We start from the raw sequence: 16,048 nt of genomic DNA, 5'->3' as shown, positions 1-16,048 counted from the left end.
CGTAACAAAATTAGGCTTCCAGATTCAGCAGTCCAGAAATCAATGATTTATGCAAAATTTGCTTCCAAAACATCCCATCATTCAGGAAAAAAAATGATTCAGTTCTGGATTGATGAATCCGTAGCACATTCTCAGATCCCAATTTCCGGTAACCACGGGTCCTTTTTCAAATAAAAAGTCAAGGTCAATTTCAAGATTTAGAGAATTGTGGGGGTGCAGGAATAAAATCGTAGGGTGCAGGAAGAATAAGCCCCCTACAATAAACGTATAAAAACTTATTTATCTAATTATATATATATATATTTATATATATATATATTAAGTATTATATATATAATGTTGTAATTATCTTATTATTTAAAAAACATTAGAAATATTTGACAAGTTGTGTACGTAAAAGACATCAAATGAGGAGGTTTCCTTCAGCCTAAAATGAATACTTAACTGTACGTAACATAAGTAAAGAAATAAGGTTGCAGCATGAATGAAGGCATATATTGTCGCGAAGCAGAGTATGACGCAGGAAGCTTCGGAAGAGGAAATGATGAAAAAGTGGTGAGCCCCTTCGGTGAGAAGAGAGTGACAGTGACAGCGATGGGGATTGCAGAGAACTCAAAGGGTTTGGTTCTTGCCGTCGCATCGGGTGTGTTCATAGGGGCAAGCTTCATTTTGAAAAAGAAAGGCCTTAAGCAAGCTGCTACACATGGCACTCGCGCAGGTCTTCATCCCTTTTACAATTTGATTTTTCAGTTTTATTTGCCTCTCTATGCATGCCTCATTCTCACTGTTATCTCTGCATCAAATGAAATTGATTTTACTTACAGGAATTGGCGGCTATTCTTATCTACTACAGCCTTTTTGGTGGGCTGGCATGGTTACAAGTAACTTTTTTCTTCCTCTGCTGTTACCATTCTTATAGCCTTATTATTGTGGGACAGAGTGAGTGTTCATGCTTTTATTTGGATATCCAAACTCATTGTTATCTCTGGCAGTGTTTATTGGGGAGGTTGCAAATTTTGTGGCTTATATATATGCTCCTGCACTTCTCGTTACTCCCCTTGGCGCACTAAGTATTATTGTCAGGTAGGTATCAGTGCCTTAAGACTTTTTCTCATCAATCATAATATGTTATCTGTTCAAACTTGCTCAATCCATGTGTGTTGGGATAGTGCTGTTTTGGCCCACTTCTTGCTGAAGGAAAAGCTTCAGCAGATGGGGATTTTGGGATGTGTGTTCTGCATCGTGGGCTCAGTTCTCATTGTCATCCATGCACCTCAAGAGCACGCTTTGAATTCTGTACAAGAAATATGGGATCTCGCCACTCAACCTTGTTAGTTTGTCTTTCTCTTTTCTTTATTTTTACTACTGTATTAAGTTCATTTCTGGTCTTTAAGTGGCGATTCTCATAATCTCGTTTTTTTTTTCAACAGTATTTCTTGTTTATGTGACGGTAACAGTGTCGGTAATTTTAGCCTTGATTTTGCATTTTGAACCTCGCTATGGTCAGAAAAATATGCTGGTCTACTTGGGAATTTGTTCATTGATGGGCTCACTTACGGTACTTGCGTTTCACCAATCACTCTGATTCAAGCTTTATATTGATATTGTAATGCACAAACTAACTATATGCTAACTAAACTATTCAGGTTATGAGCACAAAAGCCATAGGAATTGCAATCAAGCTTACATTAGAAGGAATAAGTCAAATAACGTATCCTCAAACTTGGTTTTTTCTTACCGTGGCTGTCATATGTATCATTACACAGTTGAACTACCTGAACAAGGTGAGTCTTGGATAGTTAAGAAATTTAGCTCGATGCAACCGGTAATCGAAACATAAATCATTGTGCATGTTATCAACCTCGAACAATTTTAAATTGCTCATGACTACTTAATTATATTTCACCAATCAATCTGACGAATTTTATATTTTTGTGCTTGAAAAGTTGCATTTGATACAAAATTTAAATGTACGGCCAATTGAAATTAATACGTAGAAAGAAGTATGAAATGAAATCTTTTAAACGGCTCTCTGTTAGTCTTTAGGCTCTTTTCCGAAGATTTATTTCTTCATTGCCAAATTACAGACAGGTTAACTGAATTCTAATGTTGTTTTTACTGCCGTAATATTTCTTTGCATGTCAACCATCTATGGTTTCGCTGATTAAAAAAAAAAAAAACCATCTATGGTTTATCTTGGTTTCCTTTATCTGTTGACTAATCTTGAACGTTTTTGCTATATGGAACTGTGTTTCAGGCACTGGATACGTTCAACACAGCTATTGTCTCTCCCCTACATTATGTCATGTTCACAACTCTGACTATTATTGCTAGTGTGATCATGTTTAAGGTATCATGACATATTCATATTCTTTGCTTCCTTTGGTGCTATATCAAACATCTTTGTTGAACTACAGAAAAAGCTTGACTTATTTATTGCTTTGATTTTCGTGCAGGATTGGTCTGGTCAAAGTGCAAGCAGCATAGCCTCTGAGATATGTGGATTTATCATTGTTCTTTCAGGAACAATCTTATTGCACGCGACAAGAGAACGAGAACAATCTAACATGCGAGGTACAAGTATGTTACTTTTCAATCAATTGTTGTCTGTGCATTACAGTTAGTTAATTCAGATATTCGGGCCCAAATCCTGGAACTATAGATTCATGATTGTAGCTTCTATTTGCTACCTAATGACTATCAAATGTTATGAAGTTCGGACACTCCTATGATACCTGTAGGATATACCTGTAGGACACGTATTCATGAAATGTCCAATTCAACAAGTATTTGTTAGATTTCTGACAATTCTAGTACAGTTCTAATACAATTTTAAAAAGAAAAAATACATTAATTTTCTCAAAATTCAAACTTTATTGTATAAATTGTTATTATGATTATAAAAATAAGAAATAAATCATTGTGAACCAGTCATGAAAAACATTTTTCTGTTCTAAAAAAATAATCTGGAAGATACTTGTGCACATAAATCTTTATTGTCAATTTATATTCATAATTATATAATATATAGATCCGTGTTGCCGTGTCCTACATTTTAGAGATTTTACGTATCTTCGTATCTGTGTACGTGTCGTATCCGTGTCTGTGCTACATAGATCAAATGTCCCTTTTCTTTTATTTCGTGTAATTATAATAATCCATCCCTGGACTCTCTTGGTATCACAGGCAGAGTGATTTCGTTACAAGGAATAAACCTGATCCAGTGATGTTTACTTTGCATTACTGTTTGATGCAGGATCCTTAACATGGTACATTGGTGAAGACTTGGTGAAGGACATTGAAGATGAACGCCTGAACCTTATTATACACGGTTCAGATTACGGTGAATAGTGAATTTTTGGGAGGTTGATGTAAGAGAACCTGTTCTCCTAGCATCTTTCAACAATGCAAAGATGAACCTAGTGGCTTCATGATTTGGACAACCAATTTCAATTGTGTACCCCTTCTGTTTTGGTAATTTTCCCCCACAAACTAATTTTTCAAATTATACTTCTCATAAATCATAAATATTTTTGTTCTAGATAAAACCTCTTCGATATAATTCCCTTGTGTTTTGGTACCACTATTTTAATATTCTTATTTTTTTTTTTGTATATTCCTTAATAGTATCCTCCGATAAGCTTTAATCAATTATTTAGTGACATAAATATATTTGATATTGTCCTCTCTTAATTGTTATAATGGGTGATTTACATGTAATTTCATATATCAAAATTACACAACTTTTCAACCTCAACTTAAAAAAATTGTCATTATTATAAAAAAAAACAGAAATCATGAACAATGGACTTTCCAGTAGAAAAGAAATTAAATGAAAATAAATACATAATCAACTATCTACTATATTATAAATATTCATAAAATAGTAATGAGATAATTAGTTATGTCAAAAACATGATATCTATAAAAATGTATACAAGACATACTCGTTTTATCATAATTATATAGTTCATTTTCTAAAATAAAGAATAAAATTAGATTATTAAATAAATAATACATAAAAATAGTAACAATAAATATATATAATATTTTTTTGTCAATTTTACTCATTTACTAATGATACAGGTCAAATAAGTGTATCAATTTATGAAACTCGGACACTCCTCTTAAATGGCGTGTTAGTGTCAGATACTCGTATCGGATACTGACACTCGTAGGACACATGTAGGACACGTATCCGTGAAGTGTCTAATTCAAAAAGTATTTGTTAGATTTCTGACAATTATAATATGGTTCTAACACAATTTTAAAAAGGAAAAATACATTACTTTTTTTTAAAATTCAAACTTTATTGTATAAATTGTTATTATGATTATAAAAATAAGAAACAAATCCTTGTGAACCCGTCATGAAAAACATCTTTATGCTCCAAAAAATAATCTGGAACATACTTGTGCACATAAATCTTTATTGTCAATTTATATAATTCATAATTATATAATATATAGATTCGTGTCCCCGTGTCCTGCATTTTAGAGATTTTACATATCTTCGTATCTGTGTTCGTGTCAGTATCTCTGCTACATAGGTATTAACCGACCACTAAATTGATAGACAAGTTGATATGATGACATGTTATGACTCACCTCCTTCATCTGCCAACCTAACTAGTCAATTTTTTTAAAATTAAAAAATTAAATAAAAATTAGTCTAAAAAATTAAATTTTTTATTTTAATATTTAAATAATACAAATATACAATATTATACTTAAATTATTAACTCTAACAAATTAAATTTCAAATATTAATTACAATGGAGTAAATTTAATTTTTATAGCTAAAAGAAATTGGATATAATCTGTATACATATTATCTTGACTTTTTTAATTAATGAAATTTATATAAAAGGAAGTGAAAGAAATTAAAAAAAAGTATAATAAAGAAGTGATTAAACACGAAAAGAATTGTAGAGATATAATGATGAGTGAAGCAAAAGGTGTTGGTCCTTTTTGGGTATAATGAAGGGATAATGAATCTGAACAGTGGTGTGGAACTAATAAATTCAGGCATTGACATGTGATACTGTGGTTGGAAAGGAGAAAATTTTGCAAAATTTGAAGCATTTCACACTCACAAACACACACTTGCGGACTCTGTTCATTAATTGTGGTGGCTACCTTCACGGCTCACTAAATACTCATCACTGCTATGCCAACGGCTATCACAACTTTTCCCCATCTATCCAACAATAATCCCAACTTTTACTTTATTATAAATAATTTATAACATTTTATTCTAGTAATATATAGCTTTAAATCTAATTAGACATACTTATTTTCAGAGTTTTTTTTTTAATTTTATAATTAAAATGTTGTTTAAGATTTGAAATCTTAAATTTTACATCATGTTAAATACTTTAATAAAAATGTTTTATAAGATTAAAGTTTTAAATTTATAATTCGGCCCCAATATGTCATAAATCTTGCACGTTTCCTTCCATAATTTCCGCTCCTGAAGGAACAGCTAGAAATCTATGAAGATTTGCGTGTTCACTACACTACATCACTTAGAGTTAAATTATTCTGTTAATTTATAAATTACTTCAAAAAATTAAATAAACTTTATACTAATAATAATTCACACATTCTTCATTCAGTTGAGTTATATAATTCTTTTACTTTGAAAACTTGTTTCTAGTCCCACTAACCTAATAAAATAAGATTAAGGATATAATCAATTTAGTTTATAATATTGAATTTATTTTATTTATGTTTTTCTCTCGTAATTAATCTTGTCATCGTTACTCTTTTTTGTCTCCTAAATATTTGTCGATAAATTATATTACTTTATATCACCTTCTATAAATGATAGGGTTATTTTTAGTATAAAAATAATGGATAAAAGGGATAATATGAATTGAGACTTGTAAAAGAATTACACATTACTTACAATTTCTTTAAAGTAAATAATACTTATAATTTTATTCTTATATAAATTTTATAAATTTTTAATTGCTTTTGTTTGAGTCTTCAAGTGAAGATTTTACCAAATCAGTCATAATAGTATCTTTTACATGATCCGCTTGAAAATTTTAAACAATTAAGAAACTAGGTAACCAGGTTAATCATGCGTTGTATATTGTTCATGAATCTTCGAATTGTTTAAAAAAATTCAAATAATTGTCATCTTCCTTCATAATAGGAATCGTCAATATTATGTTTATTTTTTTGAAGTTCTGACCTATAACTTAATTAGAAATTATTGTAAGACCTAAATAAACACTATGAATTTATTTAAAATTTATATATACTTTAAAAAGTATCAAATTAATTTAACGTAATTTAAATAGTTCGATAATAAAAGTTTTGTTCAACAAGTTTTACAATGAATGAAATGTTACTCTTTAAGCATATTGATTTATTACTAAATAACTCTGTAAACACTTTAAAATAATTTTTCAATTTTATTATTGGAATGGACAGATTTTTTTTAAAATTATGAGCAACATGCCACAACTTTAATCTAATGAAAGAGAAATTATGTTATATTATGTTAACACAACTTTAGTATTGAAGTAAAAGTCACATCACCTCAATACAATTTTGATTAATGTTATTTACACTGTAACTTCAATGTAGTTTGATTTCAATTGAAGTAACAAAATGATACAACGCATGTGAGTAATGTTTTAAAAATCAGTCCATTTTGGTAATAATTGTAAAAAAATTATACCAATTTGCAAAAAAAAAACAAAAAAAAAACACTATATTTTTAAAATTCACAAACAAACCCATGTATGTTAAATTCAAATCATAACAGATGAGGAAATAACGATAATATCACTCCAATCCAAACTCCTGGTATAATTTAACTTACGAGAAAGAAATAGTTCTCAAGAACAATTTTTGGTAATAAATTCGTAACATTCTTTTCTTAAAGTGAACATTCAAAATGTTGATTTTATTTATTTTTTTTATAAAAAGATTATTTTCTGCAGTAAAAACCCTTGGAAAGTCATCGGAATGGTGAATTATCACGGACATTAGCGTAACATGCTTGCATTTTGTACATGGTTGTATTCCGATACTAGCTAGCGATTTAAAATTAATGAATGTCGTACTCCCCTACATTGTTTCAATCCCATTTGAAAAATGATATTTGGTACAGCATTAAATGTAGCAGTTGATGGTTGAAACTCAGAAATGAGAGATCATTAAGTGCTCATTCGCTTTTTTCATCACATGAATTCAACTATTTAAGTGTTCCTCACACTCTCATCTCACCAATCCATTTCTTTCTTCCTTGCTTTTGCTTTTGCTTAGTGGGCTTCCCTTCCAGCATTCATGGACTTGCAAGAGAAGCTTTTCTTAGCAGCACTTCTCATTCTTGCCGCGGCCATTCAAGAAACGCAGGCAGACACTATGGTGACTGGCACTGTCTTCTGTGATCAATGCAAAGACGGACAGAGATCCCTTCTCGATTATCCTGTTAATGGTAAGTCAGATCTAAGTCCTTCCGCATTTTGTTATGTTTTGAAAGATGTTTTACATCTGACCTTCTCTTACAGAATTCAAATAGTGTTGACAGTTAAATTCGATAAAAAAAACATTATTTTGTCAAACTCTTCTAAGAGATTACTTCTTTTAGACTGATACTCAACCATCATAAATTTGTTAACTTTAGAATAGTTAAAATATATTAAAGGCTACATAAGATTTCATTTGTAATTTACAGTACATTTCTCAACTTTTTATCTCCAGTGCACTCACCTTGTGAGGTGAAATAATGATTGTTTTCTGATTCGGATAAAAAGTATGGACAAATCAACTCCTTTATTCTTTCAATAAATGACGTTTGAAAACATTACAGGTGGCCAGCTGGTAATTTAGATGTTCAATAAATAATGTGATCACCATCAATCTGATTATTTTTAAAGATCCATTCTTAAATTTATTTTGCACCCTGTTGCTTGGTACAGGTGCAAAAGTAACTCTGTCCTGTGCTGACAGTAATGGGCAAATTATAATGTCAAGAGAAGAAACAACCAATTGGTTTGGAAGCTATACGATGAGGTTTGATGGTGCACCCGACTTGAGTGGTTGTTCTGCCCATGTCTCAGGAAGTGGGCAAGGGTCAATGGGTTGTGGTGAAGGGGCTGGTCCTTCCCAAAATCCTAAACTCATGTTTAGGATGTTTGACATGGAGATGTATACGGTGGATTCTCTCCTTGCTCAGCCTTCACAGCCCATGCAGTACTGTTCAAGATCTTCCAACCCAGTGCCAGCACCAGTCACGCCACCCAAGTCTACTCCACCTTTCAAGCTACCTCCAGTGCCAGAACTCCCTCCATTACCATCACTACCACCACTACCATCACTACCACCCTTACCACCAATGATCTTTGCAGAAGCTTCAGCATGTCCATCAGAGTAAGTTTACATTTGACTACACAAGGTTATTCAGCTTCAAGCAGTATACATTCATTAATACTTGTTGAATCACCTGCATACATGTCTATTACATTAAAACATGATTAATTTTACATGTACATATAGGTAGGACTAATGAAAACAACCCTCATCTTTGACCGGAAATTGAAATAGCAATGTCACTATTTAAGTCAAGAAACACTTAATGTGCTAATATACATTTATGTACTAGAAATTGAAATAGCAATGTCACTGTTTAAGTCAAGAAAAACTTAAATGTGCTAATATACATTTTTGTAGTGATTCTAAAAATCATAATCGTATACTAATTTGTGATTAACTAAGTTCGATTAGTCCACCTACAAAATCAGCACTTTTATAAACAATTTTAATTAAAATCTTTAAGGGCATGGATAACTTTCTTAATTGTCAGGAAGTGGACAATGTCAGAATACAAATGCTACTGGAGGGGTGTGAACCGGGACACTAAAGTAGCACTGGCTTTTGGAATGGTTGCGGCAAGGAGGTATGGAACAGACATTACACTGTGGCATGGGTTGCAAGGAAAAGGAGACCCTTACAGGACTCTTCTCCGAGAAGGGATCACTGCCCTTCTTAACTCCTATAACAGCTTGCAATTCTCTTATCACCCTATTGGGGTGGTCGAACACATGAACTTGGCTTTGATGGGTTCAAATAGGAGTGTCCTTCTTACTGCCCTACGCTTCAAGAGGGCCAATTCTGGTGCTGGGAATGTCACCTGCAAATTCACCACTTGCAAATAATTTATAGGCTTTTTCTTTTGGAAAGGATTATTTTTGGGAATAATCAGTTTTATTTCAGAGGTTCTGCTAAAAACTTCTTAATGCACGATAGAAAATTGAATACTCTTCAATAGGTTGTCTTTATTTTTATTATGGAGGCTGGTGCTGTATGGTTTTTATCTACATAGACACTTATAATAGCAAAGCATTTCCTTAGGCTTGTATCTCTGCCGTTCTATAGGATATGGTTACAACTTACAAGAATCTAAAAGCTGAACTGATCTATGAATTTAGCATGCCATTACGGCCACCATTGTTTGAATGAGAAATTCTGTAATCAACAAACGAACATGCAATTACTATTAGTTAGTCAGTCCATTCTCATTCAGCGATTCCACGTTAAAAGCAACTGTTTCTTCTGTCAGTTTCTATCTATCTACATACAAATTAAGGAAATTACCGGAGAAGCATTAATCACATTGACAATGATACAATATTTTAGATACATTAAATATAAAATATTAAACACCTTGCCTAATTAAAATGCACATATTTTTATTGGAATATCAACTTTAGTTGATGATAAAAGTTTCAATCAACTAATCAAAATAAAATGGCTATCTAATTGTATCTAAAATTTTAAGGAAGTTTTGTTTTAGGATGAGAAAACCAAACACTACAGCCATCTTGTTCTAAAGTGGGCTGGACCGGAATGGTCCGCTATTTAAAAATAGTTCGAAGGCAAATTCTTCCTGCACCATATCAATTTTAACCTCCACCATATCAATTTTTAAAATTTCCAAAACTACCCTCCTCCACCATATCAATTTTTTAAATTTTCAAAACTATCCTTATTCCAAATTAAAAAAATCCAAAATAATAATTATAATTGAGAAATAACAAAATACAAAAATTCTGAACACAAAACTAAAAATACATTCTGGATAAAAAAAATTCAGAATTCAAAAATATGTTCCGAAAATTGAAATCCAAAATATTTCAGATAAAAGTTTCAAAAATAATTTTTCCCATTTTTGTGTAAGGTTATTTTCGTCATTTAGAAGGAATATTTTTGTACATGGGCTAACCTGACGAAGGATATCCAACTAGAAAGAGAAAAAAAAAGTAAAATAAGGAAAAATATTTACTGACTTATTTATTATAAGAAAACTTAAATAGATAAATTTAATTAATGGATACAAAATTATTAATAATTAAGTTTAAATTTTATTAAAATTAAAAAATATTCATAAAATAAACTAATAATAATTACAAAAATATATTTTATTTTTAAGAGTAATAAAATCTTAAAAAACATGGTAAGAACTTTAAACTTCAACTTTTTAATGTATTTTTTTTTTGTAAAAAAGAAGGGACAGCTTGGCAGACTCAAACATGAAAAAAAAGTTAACCAAATATGAAATTAAATTGGAACTATTAATAAATATTTAAAAAAATGCAATACAATGATATATTTATCATCGTCAAGTATATTACTTAACATATAAAATAAGTTGAAAGGATGTAAATTCATATTTTACTCCCTTTACCGAATTATTACAAGTAAATATGAAATTATATTATTATAACCTAAATCAGAAGTGCACATAACAAAAGGTCACATAAAATAAGAATACGAAATTCACTCATATAGGTGGTTAGTCTATACATCTTTCAAAGATAAATGGTACCTTCGCATTATTCACTACGTATTTTAATATATTGTATATAGACTTAAATAATTTTTTGGTTGACCATAAATTTATAAAATTTGCACATGATTTGATTTGTTTATTTTTTAATATTTTGATCTTCAAACCCTACTATTTATTAATTAAGATACTTAACAACACATCAACTACTGAATAAAATTATCACATCTAATTCTTTTTTACTCTTCATTTTGGCATTTGTTGATTATTAGAATCTTTTAAAAAACCAGTTGTCCATTTGAAAATGTAACCCCACTTAAAAAAAATAAAGCAAGAGAACCCCCTCCCCCAACCTCTTATCCTTTCTCTCTCCCAACTTCTCTTCTCTCCCTTCTCTCTTTATTTTCTCTCTCATATCTCATCTATTCCAAAATCTGGTCACGGTCATGCTGTGCAACTGAGGAGTCAAGATACATTTCTACCCGATCAGATTTTTAAATAGATAAGTTTATTTTTACTCTAAAAATCTATTATTATCTATTTTTCTCTATGATTTAATCATCAATCTTAGCAAGACCAGTTGAGAAAAATGTTTCTCTTAACTTGATTGAGCTCATACTAAATTTTGATAATGTTTGGATAACTTGTTTTAGATCCCTAGATTTTAGAGTGGTTTTTTTACCTGAATAGAAATTTCCTCAAGATAAGAAATTACAGGTAAGGGAAGTTATTTATGTATTTTGTTTATATAGAACCTCAGGTTGATTTAAATAACAAGTTAATCCAGTAATTGTATGCATGTTAGGTTACAAAGTTAGTTAAACTGAATTTGATTATGAGTTTATATGAGTGTGAATTTGAAATATACATGATTTGAGAAATCTTAAATGATGTATGTATGAGTGAATAATATGTGTTGTATGTGATTGATGAAAGTTGTATGAACTTGATGTCATACATTCGGGGTAATGTATGAGATGTTGTGTTTTGGTACATTAAGTATGAAAAGCCTACGAACAGAGATCCTCTGACTTCATTGATAATCTAAGTCACATAGACTAAAGTTTCAGTTTGTGAGAAGCTGAAGAGGGAGTTCATACACATCGTGACCGCTTGTAGTCACACGATATAGATGTTTGGACTTACCTTGATCCGATTGGAGTGAATTAGATGTTAGTCTCTAGTAGGGGCATACTTAAAGAGACTTCCGGAAGAGAATAAATTCATATGTTATCACTGATTGAAATGAAATAAAAGGATACTGAGAATTGAAAGGAAATCAAGGTACCGTGAAACAAACGGACTTATGTGGCCACAATTTGATTAATGATTCTTCCGGAAGACAATAGATTCATATGCAATCACTATGATTGGCCTGAAATCAAAGGTAACAAGGGTTGAAAGGAAATCAAAGTACTATGAGGCAAATAAATCTATGTCAAGTCAGTATGATTGAAATGAAATCAAAGTAATGTGGATTAGAATGAAATTGAATTATTGTGATTGATATTTGGATTTTGTATGACTGTGTTTGAGAAAAAATGAAACTAAATTAATTATGAATTACTAATCAAATTAGTTATTTTACTTATATTTTCGTGTTTCAAAACTTCATTTTGATAGCTTACCCTTGCATGTGTTTGTGTATGAACTGCGATGATTGTACCATGTACCCAGACATACCGGTGAAGGAAGCCTAGAAGGCTTTAGAGTTTTGTTTTGAGCTATGAATTTATAAATATTTGTTTTTTTTATAACTGCTAATCATGTATTAGGAATGTTTTGAAAAACTATATATAAATATGTAGAATTTGTATTGTAATAGTTAGTTAGATGTATTTTTTAGGACGTTACTACATGTGGGAAAAAAACTTATTAAGGAGGAAAGTAGATATAGGTGTCATGAAACATTAAAGATCAAAACACAAAAAAACAATCAAAAGTAAAAAAAAATGTAAAAATTCCCAAATTTATGAGACAAAAAGTTATTGAAGACGTTCATATAAGTTTTAAACTTAACATAAATTTTAAACTTAACGTAATTTGCATATTATGCATCTTTCATACACAAAGCACTAATTTATTTTTTAAGGAAATGAATTCCACTTTAACAAGCTTCCTAAGTAAACTGTAATACAAGGCACCTTTTTTTCTTTTTCAAAAAAATGAATGTTATATTGTGAAATTACAATGGCCTAAATTTTCATTCCTAAGTTTTTGTCAAGTCACCAAGGCTAATTTAAGAAATTATTTAAATTATTTTCAATCTGAAAGGTTTTTTCTTTAAAATATATCCTGAAAGCTTTTCTTTAAGCTATTCATTAAAAAAAATAGATGAAATTTTAATTAGGTGCAACCGTGCAAGTGATACCCTTGTACAGCCAATGAAAAAAATAATTATTATTGCTCTTTAAGGAGGCTTAAACTCCACAATCTTCTTAGTTTTTACTAACTACACTTCCTTCTACAAAAGCTAATAATCCTAAAATCTATTGACTAATTTCCCAAGATTTTGTCCTTTCTAGTTACCATTCAGCTTTAATCATAATAAACTAAACCTCTACTGTTAACACAGTCAATATAATCTCAAGCAACAACTACAAATAAAGCAAGGAAATACCTCTGAAATATCCAAAGAGGTATGCATATTCGATTCATTTGCACCCATACCGCGTCATATTTCTCCACTTGTCCTTCAAATCAACCTGAGAAAAATAAATATATCAGTATCAAAAGCATGAATTCAAAAAGAAAATATATATCAGTAACTTTTTAGTAAGCCTACTTCAGTTCTCTCTTCAAATATATCTTTGTGAGAATTTAGGATTAACTTCCAATTTCCCCTGCCAAACCTGTATATGTAAAAACAAATTTAATAACAATAGGAAATCGTATTGAAATGGTAATTAATTGTATTTATATTCTCAAATGAAGTAGAAAGAGTATCACAGTTGCAGCAAGCAACTCAAAACACTTGCAGTGGTAAAACAGCAGAACAAGCAAACACTTGTATGATCAAAATTCACAAGAAAACTATGATCTGACTACTTTAGAACAAGCACGTACTTTTCTACGGCAGTCCTAAGCGTCTCCTCTTCTAACTGACTCCATTTATTTACTTTTCTCCTCTTTGTAATGCGTGCTGGTTTATACATCTTCAATGGAGAAAGTGTTCTCCTCTTTGGAGTAGGCAAATTAAATCTACTTGCATAGTTTGATGTTCCACCGTCCACGTCGTCTATTGAATCATCCCACTGCAAAAAAGAACCAGTAACTGATACATTAATTTGAACACACATTCAAATAAAGAATGAACAGCACAAAATTATGAAAATGAAATGTTGGATTGTCATCCCTATAAGTAAACACCCAGTCTCTTCTAAAGAGTCAAAAGGAATCGGTCACCGCAAAAATAAATTATAATTAAAAAACACAATTACCTCGTAAACACGAGCGGTAATATTTTTTTCCATCAAACTAGGCCTTCGGTCACAATTCTGAGGGATAGAAGTTCGATCCTTTTCCATGGGATCAGCCTCATTATTATTAATGTCATGTGAGCAAGATACATCTGCCTCTCCACTCTGCTTTTCAGTAGGTGCCTCCTCATTCCCTTCAAAAGAATTAAGCAGAGAATCCTTAGCCAACATTTGCAACTCCCCAGAAATGCAATCCCCAACCTTTTCAACTTCATTAGTTGTTGTTAAATGCAAATTCTCAGCAGCAGCACTGCTACACATCTGAATTTCTGTTGGACACAACGAAAATATCATGAGATTAAATTCTATCTACTATGATCATAAAAACAAACCAATAATAGTTAGTATGGGTTTAAATACGCGGAACAATCTTATTGATCATATGACAAGTATCATTCTGATTGAATGACAATATGAAAACGGCACGTACTATTTGCTCAAAACATTAAACTGGAAAAAAAAAATGAAATCCAGATGATAAAAATGATGTGGGATGATCACAATTTAACTAAACAGACCTCCCTCTTGGTGTTGTGGGGCCCTGCTCGCGTGCAATGACGCCGCTAATTGAAGAAAAGAAGGGCCCAAATCGGCCCAGGCTTCCGCCAGAAAAGCCTCAAGCTTCATGATGGAATCCTTTCTGGCATCGATGGAGGCCAACCTCTCCCTCACTTGCGAATCCGAAAGGGAAGCTTCGAAGTCGCTACTCCACCGCTCCAACTCCGCCGAGAACAGAAGGCTTCCCTCTCTGGAATCGGAGCCGTTCATGCGCGGAACCCTAGCTCGCCATATCCTGTTGACGGCGCGGAGGTAAGCAGAGTTGTGATGGTGGAGATTCACTTGCAGGAACTTGAGCGTGCAATCGACCGCAACGGCGCAGTAGGCAGCGGTCATGGTGGCGGTGACAGGAGAGGCGTCGCGGCGAAGGAGTTCCTCGAGGTGTTCGAGGGTATTGAGAAGGGAATCATTGATGGAGAGAGTGGAGAGGTGGTCACGAAGAGATCTGAGGAGAATGGTCTTCTTGATGAGGGAATTGGCGTCAGAAACGGAGATTCTCCGAAACACATTTTTAATTAGGTTATTGCCTGCGAGTGCCGGCGGGTTCCGAAGAAGGAACTCTAACACCCAACGCCCTATATCATCCTCACCCTCCATCCGCTTCCACTTCCAATCTTCTTCTTTAACCAAAACTTTTCTTTCACAATTCTGTTCAAATTCACACAATACAAATAGAACCGTCACCTTAAAATCCATCAAAGTATTAATATTTAATTTAATAAGTAACGGAAGGAAAGCTTATTTCATCCTACTAGATATATTAGTTACTTATTTCTAATTATAGAGAAGAGAAAACACATCTATATATTTTATAATTATAAATTATTTAAATTAATAATAAAAAACAGTTTTATATATTATATAATTATAGATTATTTAAATTGATAATAAAGATTTATGTGTATAAGTATGGATTTACATAAATTTATTTTTTAATTTTATAATTATAATAAAATTTTATACAATAAATTTAAATTTTTAAAAAATTAATATATTTTTTTTAAATTATATTAGAATCGTACTAAAATTATCATAAGTCCAATAAATATTTTTTGAATTATTTTTTGAATTTACAGGTACGCACCACTATAAAGAAATATGTCAGCTTCATATATATAGTTCTCCCAACATTATCTAATCTTTATAAAATGCTATTAAACATGTTAAAATAATTTCAAACTGAGAAGTATTAAAAGCGGAAAAAA

At 31.4% G+C, this 16,048-nt stretch overlaps 3 protein-coding genes across 7 annotated transcripts; 2 read left to right on the top strand and 1 right to left on the bottom strand.

The window, feature by feature from the left end:
• Positions 1-439: 439 nt before the first annotated feature.
• On the top strand, positions 440-3,562 carry LOC137822652 (probable magnesium transporter NIPA6). Of its 2 annotated transcripts, none has more exons than XM_068627596.1 (9): positions 440-718; positions 825-881; positions 993-1,083; positions 1,170-1,330; positions 1,431-1,558; positions 1,647-1,784; positions 2,258-2,350; positions 2,457-2,574; positions 3,257-3,562. In XM_068627596.1, exons 1-9 carry the CDS (start codon positions 481-483, stop codon positions 3,349-3,351), a joined length of 1,119 nt encoding a protein of 372 aa, XP_068483697.1. In that variant the 5' UTR covers positions 440-480; the 3' UTR covers positions 3,352-3,562. The 2 variants fall into 2 exon arrangements, with proteins under 2 accessions (XP_068483697.1, XP_068483696.1); XM_068627595.1 differs by having other exon boundaries at positions 446-718; positions 2,457-2,580.
• Positions 3,563-7,209: 3,647 nt separating this feature from the next.
• On the top strand, positions 7,210-9,378 carry LOC137823207 (uncharacterized). Its single transcript, XM_068628377.1, has 3 exons — positions 7,210-7,455; positions 7,940-8,390; positions 8,824-9,378. Exons 1-3 carry the CDS (start codon positions 7,305-7,307, stop codon positions 9,173-9,175), a joined length of 954 nt encoding a protein of 317 aa, XP_068484478.1. The 5' UTR covers positions 7,210-7,304; the 3' UTR covers positions 9,176-9,378.
• LOC137823205 (uncharacterized) lies at positions 7,775-15,619 on the bottom strand. 4 transcript variants are annotated; one of them, XR_011083078.1, is made up of 7 exons: positions 14,804-15,619; positions 14,247-14,554; positions 13,873-14,060; positions 13,592-13,658; positions 13,427-13,511; positions 12,095-12,181; positions 7,775-8,463 (listed from the first exon to the last, which is right to left on the bottom strand). XR_011083078.1 is itself a non-coding variant. In XM_068628376.1 (6 exons), the coding sequence occupies exons 1-5, from the start codon at positions 15,537-15,539 to the stop codon at positions 13,461-13,463; spliced, it is 1,350 nt and encodes a 449-aa protein (XP_068484477.1). In that variant the 5' UTR covers positions 15,540-15,576; the 3' UTR covers positions 7,775-8,463; positions 13,427-13,460. The 4 variants fall into 4 exon arrangements, 1 of the variants encoding a protein (XP_068484477.1); XR_011083079.1 differs by having other exon boundaries at positions 7,775-9,150; positions 14,804-15,576; XR_011083080.1 differs by having other exon boundaries at positions 7,775-8,475; positions 14,804-15,576.
• Positions 15,620-16,048: the final 429 nt, after the last annotated feature.

This window comes from Phaseolus vulgaris, chromosome 9 (genome assembly GCF_000499845.2).
Source record: "Phaseolus vulgaris cultivar G19833 chromosome 9, P. vulgaris v2.0, whole genome shotgun sequence".
Classification (NCBI taxonomy): domain Eukaryota; kingdom Viridiplantae; phylum Streptophyta; class Magnoliopsida; order Fabales; family Fabaceae; genus Phaseolus; species Phaseolus vulgaris.
Note: the sequence above shows the minus strand (reverse complement) of the source record. Positions and strands in the feature narration are given on the sequence as shown.